At 38.9% G+C, this 10,120-nt stretch overlaps 1 protein-coding gene across 1 annotated transcript in view; it reads left to right on the plus strand.

The window, feature by feature from the left end:
- The window catches only part of LOC107667296 (SEC14-like protein 1), a 93,441-nt gene extending 83,338 nt beyond the window's left edge, over positions 1–10,103 (plus strand). Inside the window, exons 12-14 of the mRNA XM_016458939.1 lie at positions 4,800–5,051; positions 5,276–5,454; positions 9,032–10,103. Coding sequence (XP_016314425.1) covers positions 4,800–5,051; positions 5,276–5,454; positions 9,032–9,137 — 537 coding nt within the window. The 3' untranslated portion in view covers positions 9,138–10,103. The remainder of the gene's footprint in view (positions 1–4,799; positions 5,052–5,275; positions 5,455–9,031) is intronic.
- The last annotated feature ends 17 nt before the right edge of the window (positions 10,104–10,120 follow it).

Here is a 10,120-nt window from a genome sequence, read left to right on the forward strand (position 1 = left end):
ATTCATTCTTTGCCACTAGGTGCCACTTTTGGAGCGGTAAAAATAGCGGTTTCCCTGGTAACGCTGTACACAAAGCAGCACTGCTCACAAATACTGCTTTATCAGGCATGATGACATGAAAATGAGACCAATCGACCAATCACCACAGATTAGCGTTAAGCAAAGGAGGGGTTTGGAAAAATGAATCGTTAAACGAATCGTTTGGGAGTCGTTGAGCAAATAAGGTAAAAATAAATGCATATTATCAGACAATAAAAATGTTTTTTGACCTTGCATGCATGTCAACCTGTTGTTGGCGACTCCCAAAACCAAAATATTAATATTTCATTACCCATAATAGGGGCACTTTAACTGACCACGGCATTGCATGTACGTAGTTTATTAAGCGCTTTGATATGAAAGGATACAGGCTACAGTGCGCGCCGGTGCCTTTGTGCGTGCAATTGAAGAGCTCACGCTGCAAGCACAGTACCATTTCCGCGCTCGCTTGACTCGCGCCTGCCGCTGAAGTGAAGTGGAGCGCGCATCTGAAATGTCTCACGTTCTCAGTCATTCTGTGACTGAATAAATGCACTTCTTGTCAAGAGAAAAAGTGACAGAAGCAGCAGTTGTGAGTGGGGTGGCCAACCCTAGCCTCGCCCCTGTGTTAATTGCATTAAATATTTTTAACGCGTTAAACTGAAAAAATGAATCGCCTGCGTTAACGCGCTAATTTTGACACCACTAATTAATACATATATTTATTAAGCATTTATAACATGTGATTTAAAAATGGCTCACTATTTGTCAGGTATTGCATTAAAATCACCCTTTTTATTCGTGCATTTATAACTGCTTATCAATGATTTATAATGCATTTGTAAATGAGTTATTAGTCATTTATGAACACCTTTATAAACACTTTATAAAGGGAACCTTAATGTAAAGTGTTACCCTATTTTCTTTAACCTTCATGAACCACTATATTAAGTGTGTTTGATTGGGATCGGAGCTGAAATCTGCAGGACAGTTGCTCAGGGTTTGAGACCCCTGCAGTAAACTGTCAAGAACCTGGTATGCTGTCTGTAACAGGACTTGTGGTATCGCACCTCCAGAGACACAGAATCTTTATGCACAAGAATGCTATTGTCTTTTCATCTCAGCCTATCACTTTCAGTTCATTTAATTTCAGTTAAAATTAATTTCATTAATTTGTAAATAATAACCATTAAATAAAAACTGTGTTTGCAGTTAAACAATACTAAGTGTTCTGGCTGTAGCTGTATGCAAAACATCAACATGCAAATCTGACTCTTGACTGTACAATAAATACTAAATAAATAGTCTAATTGAAAGTTAGCCATGGTACCCAGCATATGGCATAACAGTTCAAACGTGTGTGTGTATTTGTTTTTACGTACCTGCTGACAACGTTTCTGCCTGTGAAAGATGGTCCTTTATGCACAAAGCAGAGACAATGTGTGTATGTTTCTGCTATTTTCTGATTCTCATCCTGCAAGCCAAGCCACTGGTTGACGCCGTTTCTGAATGTATCCACCGTGAGGTGTAAAATCCTTTGTTTTTTCTTTATGGATGTGAGATGCTTATAGCGTTGTTTATGATAAATTTTACATAGTTTTGAAGGAGGTCTGGCCGTAAGTTCCTCTTCTTCACTACTCGGTAGTGACGACAAGGGCACAGACATCTTGAAGTCATGTTTACATGTCGTTCCGAAAAGTGGCCACCTAATGAATCGCCTGCGTTAACGCGCTAATTTTGACACCACTAATTAATACATATATTTATTAAGCATTTATAACATGTGATTTAAAAATGGCTCACTATTTGTCAGGTATTGCATTAAAATCACCCTTTTTATTCGTGCATTTATAACTGCTTATCAATGATTTATAATGCATTTGTAAATGAGTTATTAGTCATTTATGAACACCTTTATAAACACTTTATAAAGGGAACCTTAATGTAAAGTGTTACCCTATTTTCTTTAACCTTCATGAACCACTATATTAAGTGTGTTTGATTGGGATCGGAGCTGAAATCTGCAGGACAGTTGCTCAGGGTTTGAGACCCCTGCAGTAAACTGTCAAGAACCTGGTATGCTGTCTGTAACAGGACTTGTGGTATCGCACCTCCAGAGACACAGAATCTTTATGCACAAGAATGCTATTGTCTTTTCATCTCAGCCTATCACTTTCAGTTCATTTAATTTCAGTTAAAATTAATTTCATTAATTTGTAAATAATAACCATTAAATAAAAACTGTGTTTGCAGTTAAACAATACTAAGTGTTCTGGCTGTAGCTGTATGCAAAACATCAACATGCAAATCTGACTCTTGACTGTACAATAAATACTAAATAAATAGTCTAATTGAAAGTTAGCCATGGTACCCAGCATATGGCATAACAGTTCAAACGTGTGTGTGTATTTGTTTTTACGTACCTGCTGACAACGTTTCTGCCTGTGAAAGATGGTCCTTTATGCACAAAGCAGAGACAATGTGTGTATGTTTCTGCTATTTTCTGATTCTCATCCTGCAAGCCAAGCCACTGGTTGACGCCGTTTCTGAATGTATCCACCGTGAGGTGTAAAATCCTTTGTTTTTTCTTTATGGATGTGAGATGCTTATAGCGTTGTTTATGATAAATTTTACATAGTTTTGAAGGAGGTCTGGCCGTAAGTTCCTCTTCTTCACTACTCGGTAGTGACGACAAGGGCACAGACATCTTGAAGTCATGTTTACATGTCGTTCCGAAAAGTGGCCACCTTATCGGTCTAGCGCAGTGGTTCTCAAACTTTTTCAGCAGAAGGCCCCCTTGTGTAGGGTGAATCCTTTTGTGGCCCCCCCCCAAAAAAACTCATGCCGTAAAACATCCCCAAACTTACAATTTACTTAAAAAATTTTAGATTGTACCAAAAACAAATGAATTTGTACAATGCCGGAACATTAAATGATGTTTGTAGCCTTATTTCTCTGATGTTGAATATACAAAATTTGTCAAATAACTTCTTACATTTTGATGTAGTAAAATGACAGTGGCTCAACAGTTTGGTTTGCAATTTGAACAGCAATCTGATTTTTTTCAACAATCTTTTTTTCTGCAAGAAACAAAAAAATGTCTACTCTTAAAAAGAAATAGTTTTACAATATAAAATAAATATACAATATTATACAAGTTTTACAATATAAAAGAAATCATGCAATGCAGACACATCAATTTAGTAACCACTGTACAAGTACACACAACCTGCCTTACAAAACATCATGCAGGTCGGGTGCCATTGACTTCGATGCAAGTACTTGACGATGAAGCATACAGTAAGTGGCTGCGATCTTTGGATTTATGGCTTGAATTCGCGTGGCAACTCCACTCCTGTGCCCAGTCATTGCTGCCGCACCATCAGTGCAAACAGACACATTTTTCCCAACTCAGATGTTCTTCTACCATGAAAGTGTCCAACATTTTGAAAATTTCCTCACCTGTAGCTCTCCCCTCGAGTTCTTTTGAAAATAAAAAATCTTCCATAATTTTACTGTCCCATAAATATCGAACGTACACTAACAACTGTGCAGCGCTGCTAACATCAGTGCATTCATCAAGCTGAAGCGCGAACTGCTCACACAATCGTAATCTTTCGGTCAGTTGACATTTCACATCAAGAGAGATGTCTTTGATCCGTCTGCTTACTGTGTCGTTGGACAGCGGTATGGATTTAATCTTGTTCGCGGCCTCCTCCCAGACCACCAGTCTGCACATATCCACTGCTGCTGGAAGTATTAATTCCTCCCCGATCGTGTGAGGCTTTTTACATTTGGCTATTCGCAGGGCTGCAAGATACGATGCTTGCTGTGCTTTCTCAGGTATTGTCGTGATGTTAGTCAGTCGTACCTTTTGCTTGATGTATTCTTCTTTCTTTCTCTGGAAAAAATCCTTACTTTTATTCGTATGCTCCGGATGAATTGTTGTGAGATGTCTGTTGAGTTTATATGGTTTCAGCGCTTCAACGGATAAAATCTTCAAGCACAGTGTGCACTGTGGTCTGCCGTCACTATATTCTATAAAGCCATATTTTATGTACGAGTCGTCAAATTTACGCAGTTTCGTTTTTTTCACGCTAGGCTCTTCTGTATTAACCTTCTCAGCTGAGACACTGCATCCTCTATCTAAAAACGTATCCATTTTAAAGAGTCTTTTATCAGCGTGTTCATGGCTAACCGTTCTGTGCACTAGTACATCAACGGAGTGTTTCCGTAGTGTGCTGTGTATAATTGATATTATTTTTAAATATTTATATTTTTTAAATACATCATAGTTTACATAGATTGACAATCCTGAGTTACATACAGGTAAAATAATTTTTTATAATAATTTCCTAATCTAGATTCTAGAATTTCTATGCGGCCCCCCTAGCGCCATCTGGTGGCCCCCCAGGGGGCTGTGGACCCCAGTTTGAGAACCACTGGTCTAGCGGAAAGCAGGTGACACGAAGCCTCATCACTCATGATCAAAATACGATTACGTGAGGAAAGAACTATTGCAGATTTTAAACTCTAATAAAAAAATAAACTGCAGGATTACACATGGATAACTTTTATTTTCTCGCTCAAAACCAATAGATCTTTTTATTGGAATGATTTTAGTGCCCCGTGTATGGGCACGGGATTAAATGAAAAACGGCTTCACCTTATGGCCTAACATTATTATATATATTTTTAAAGCAGAATACCACCTACTGGTCAGCAATGAAACTACAGTTTTAGTTAACAAACAATTTCCTTTTTTATATCTCCCCCTTCAGCTACTGATTGAGATCATTGATGCCTCCTCAGTCATCACTTGGGACTTTGATGTATGTAAAGGTGATGTGATCTTCAATATCTATCACTCTAAACGGGCTCCACAGCCGCCTAGGAAAGATCCGCTGGCTACCCATGGCATCACCTCTCCTGCAGGCAACAACATGCAGCTTATAGATAAATCTTGGCTGCTGGGACAGGACTACAGCATGGTAGAGTCACCCCTCACCTGCAAAGAGGGAGAAAGTGTACAGGTAGGCCTATGTCAGTTACAACCAGCATCCAGTTTTATGCTGATTGAGTTGTCATAGTAAAGGTTCATAGTGGTCATACCATACTTTGCTTCTGTACCTTTAAGACTATGTAAATGCCCTCTTTGCATGTGAGAGAGAGTTAAGAGTTGTCTTGAAAATTGCATTCCAGCTTTTTTCCTTCCCTTGTTTTAACGACTCTGCCAACATATGTACACACCATTTAGGGTTCACATGTGACACGATGGCCAGGATTCTATATTTTGCAATGGAAGTTCCACTCTATGCCAGCATGTGCCACCACAAACCTACCCCGGGTGGATGATGTTCTGGCTACTCTGCAGGTGTCCTCTCACAAGTGCAAAGTCATGTACTACACTGAGGTTCTGGGCTCAGAGGACTTTAGGTAAACATACTGAACAGTACCGAATTGTGTGATATCTATTGTAATCATTTCATCACTGTCTAGTTATTGTCATTTTAAAGGGGTCATATGATGTTGCTAAAAAGAACATTATTTTGTGTATTTGGTGTAATGAAATGTGTTTATGCGGTTTAAAGTAAAAAAAAAAACACATTATTTCCGCATACTGTACATTATTGTTTCTGTATGCCCCGCCTTTCTGAAATGCGTAGATTTTTACAAAGCTCATCGGTCTGAAAAGCGTGCTAGAGTGAGCGGCGGCCGGCGGCCTAGAGTGAGCAGCGGCGGGCAGGCTTGAGAACAGTGTGGCCAGTGGGCTTGCGGCAACCACATGTGGCAATCCACAGCGCGAAGTTGATGTATTCCCTCAGTGACCAGCACGGATCAGCTCTAGGCATGACGAAGCGGATATCGTCCTCTTTTGGAAGGCCAAACAAAGTAGTTTAGCTTTCACAACGAAACACACAGCGTCTCGACATGGCGGCAGCAACAATACTACAGCGAGAATAAAAGTTATGCCTTCTTTCTTTGCGTGAACATTTGGGCGGCGTTATGCAAATCTTCCCACATCGTGACGTAGACATGTGTTAGAACGAGCCGTTTTAGGTAGGCGTGGTTGACTCTTAACTTTTATAAAGAATATCTCTTTGGATTTGAGACTTTAGTCTTTGCAACTTTACAGATTTTCTTTATGCACCAAGAGCTTGTAACACTTCAAAGAGAAAGGAAAAATTGAAATCGGATCATATGACCCCTTTAAATTTTATTTTAATCAAAATGACTTGAATGTTTTTTTTTTTTTGTCATAATTCCAGCTTCTTTATTTAAACTGGCTATTACTTTTCTGTTTTGGCTGTGTCTATGTTTTACCAGTATTGTCTTATTAAAGTAAAAATAGAGCAAAATAGTTATGAGCAGTGTCCAAGCCTGCTGCTTTTTTTCTCTCTCTCCCTTCTGCACACGACCACCCTCCTTTCTGTTTCTCCCTGTAAAGAACGGCTTGCTGCGATGTACAGAGTTTGTAAGTGAACTTGTTTGTCGTTAGCTTAACGACTGTGCTGTGTCAGTGGATTGTGATTGTTAGCATTATCATCATGCTAACAAAGCTCTGTTAATTCTGCCTGCTCAACCATGCTTGGCTTGTATATCACCCTCTAACTCTGCATTTAGTATGTGCAGGCTGATGTAATACAGCTGACGTGAGACGATGATAAGCCTACATGAAAATGACAAGCTTTTGAAAACCTGTTTCCTATTAAAAACCCTATCCAAAATTTCCCAATTTTTTCCCCAATAATTTGTAAACTGATTATATACACTATGGACAAATGTATTGGGACACCTGATCATTACACGAGCAGGGACTTAAATGACATTGCATTCTAATTTAATATGGAGTTGATCCTCCCTCTTTCCATGCATCTAGGAAGACCCTTCACAAGATTTTGAAGTTTGGAACTGGGAATTTTTGCCCATTCATCCAGTTGAGTTTTTGTGAGGTCAGGCACTGATATTGGACGAGAAGGCCTGGCTTGTAGTCTCCATTCCAGTTAATTTCTAAGGTGTTCAATGGGGTTGAAGTCAGGGCTTTGTGCAGGTCAGTCAAGGTTTTTCACACCAAACTCATCCAACCATGTCTCTTTGGACCTTGCTTTGTGCACTGGGGCACAGTCATGCTGGAATAGAAAAGAGCCTTCCCCAAACTGTTCCCACAAAGTTCACACTAAAAAAAATAATGTGTGGAAAGATATAAAATAAAATTAATGCAACTATTTGCATCAATCTTTTTGAGTTATGAAAACTTCTAATGAAATTATGTTCAATCAACAAACTACATTGTGTTAGAGGAACTTAATAATTTGTAGCATAAACAGAAACACCGTTTTTGTGCTAATATTAATGCCAGGGGAAGTTTGGAACTCTTAAGCCATGGAATTAGGCTTTTATGCACCACGCGCCTCAGATGTCTGTGGCCCTGCTCTGTGACTTTATGTGGTCTTCTTTATGGCTGAGCTGGTGCTTTTCCTAAATGGTTCCACTTTCCAATAAAACCACTTACAGTTCACCATGGAATTTGTAGCAGGGATGAAATTTCAGTTATCACATTACCACGCTTGTATTCACTGAGCTCTTCAGAATGACCCTTTTTTTGTTTGTTTGTAAAAAACAAAACTGGATGACTGGATAAATTTGTAATGGGGTTGTAATTTGCATTAAAGCATGTGAATGACTGGAGTGCATTTTGATTCAGGCATGCAAATTTGTATTTATTTATTTCAGAAAATTACTAAGATTTACATTGTAACTGGGTCAGTTTTTTGGCAAACTTTTTTTGTTACTGCATCAGACTTGGTGTGAAAAGCCTTAATATGGTGGTTATGTGAGCTTTATGTAGGCAGTTTGAATAATGTATTCTGAAGCCATGAAGAACAGGAACATTGAATACTAATAAAATGCTCTGGCTAGATGCTTGTCAAATGTTTTTTTGCAAATGACAGGCTACCTTAATTGATTGTGTAAGCACGGTATGATAATTTACTTTTTGCCAACCAGCCAATGAATGCCCAAGATAAGGAAATGTGTTTCAAGTGTGTGTTTTTTGTATAAGCAACAGCATTTAATGTAAAAATTTTTAAGAAGTCTTATGGCTGGTAAATGAGCAGAAAAAACATCATTGTCTGCCTGTAAGGTTTACATAATTTTTTATGAGGATTCTAAACTCGCTTGGGCTTTGATAACTTGAATATTTCCTCATTACCTACAGTGGTGTGAAAAAGTGTTGGCCCCCTTCCTGATTTCTTATTTTTTTGCATGTTTGTCACACTCTAACTGCATGTCCTGCTTAAGCTATGGGTATTTAACTGTATATGAACACCGAAAAAAACAATATGCATGAGCGAGTGTAGCTTACAGGTTTTTATTAAATTATAGTATCAAGACCAGTGGTTCCCAACCACGTTCCTGGAGGCCCCCCAACACTGCACATTTTGCATCACTCCTTTGTCTGACACACCCATTTCAGGTCTTGGAGTCTCTACTAATGAGCTGATGATCTGAATCAGGTGTGTTTGAAAAGTGTGACAAACATGCAAAAAAATAAGAAATCAGGAAGGGGGCCAACACTTTTTCACACCACTGTATTTATTCTAACTGCATGTCCTGCTTAAGCTATGGGTATTTAACTGTATATGAACACCGAAAAAAACAATATGCATGAGCGAGTGTAGCTTACAGGTTTTTATTAAATTATAGTATCAAGACCAGTGGTTCCCAACCACGTTCCTGGAGGCCCCCCAACACTGCACATTTTGCATCTCTCCTTTGTCTGACACAACCATTTCAGCTCTTGGAGTCTGTACTAATGAGCTGATGATCTGAATCAGGTGTGTTTGATTAAGGAGACATGGAAATAATGCAGTGTTGGGGGGGCCTCCATGAGCATGGTTGGGAACCACTGATCTACACATTTTCCTTAAACCTTTTTTTCTTACAGAATTTTATTTACAGCCTTCAGGCTTATTAATTTCTCACATGCTATTCTATTCTGTTCTAATCTCAGGGGCTCAATGACCAGTCTGGAATCCAGTCACAGTGGTTTCTCTCAGCTCAGCGCCGCCACCACATCCTCCAGCCAGTCACAGTCCAACTCTATGATCTCCAGGTAGAATAGAAAGAGATTTAGGCTCTAAAATGTTTTATCAGTTCAGTTTCTAGATTCTCAATAAACCATTACTATTCTTCCTCTGTTATCTATCCCAACACTGTATCACTCCATGTCAAGGACCTGACGCATGCTCACACAACTAAAAAGAGTATAAAAGATATCCTTACCTAAAAGGATTTTAGTGGTGGTAGTTTTTTTTTTTGTTGTTGTTAAAGGGCTTGAATCTGCTTTGCCATAGCGCTCAGCTGAGCCGCAGGTCAGTTCATAGGCCTATTGTGCTTTGTGTGAGTGTCCGAAGGAGCTCACACTTTACTGTGCATTTCTACATTTCCCATGGACTGCATGCTGAACTAAGCAATACATGTTCTTCAGATTGGGAAAGAGCCTGAAATGAATGCGCCCACTTACACATCTCAAATACTGCACATAACTACATATATGCACTTAGTTCTGCCATATCACTAGGAGCTCATCCTCTTGGTGAATTGTTGTTAGGTCAGTGGGAGGGCATCTGCAATAATTTAGAAGAAATTTGTACTATTTGAATTTCTATTTATCATAAAATGTTTAAGGAGACTGGGTTAAGTCTTCTTGGGTGCTACAAGCTTGTTTCCTCATTGTTAGTGTGTAGCTAGACTTGCATTTTGAAAATGGCAAAGTGTTTAGTGAAATAGTCACAGTGTTAGATATAGTCTTCAGTGCTTACTACTAGTGTTAGCTTGAATTTTGGCTTTGTGGAAATGCCTTGATATCGAACCTCAGACTTGCTGCTGATCAGTTCCTATGCAGTCAGCCAATCAGTGCTTGGAATGGTCATTCGTATATTAATAGGTCAAAGCATTCTTTAAAGACAGCTTTACTGGAAGAGGGGCAGTGTAAATTTTGTAGTGAATTTTATCGTTGCTCCAACAGAATAGTTCAATTTGTTTTTATTTTTTCTGTATTATAAAAGGAAAGAAAAATTAGTTTTTGGGGGGGGGGGGG

The sequence above is a fragment of the Sinocyclocheilus anshuiensis genome, unplaced genomic scaffold (genome assembly GCF_001515605.1).
Source record: "Sinocyclocheilus anshuiensis isolate Anshui unplaced genomic scaffold, SAMN03320099.WGS_v1.1 scaffold1743, whole genome shotgun sequence".
NCBI classification, from domain to species: Eukaryota; Metazoa; Chordata; class Actinopteri; order Cypriniformes; family Cyprinidae; genus Sinocyclocheilus; species Sinocyclocheilus anshuiensis.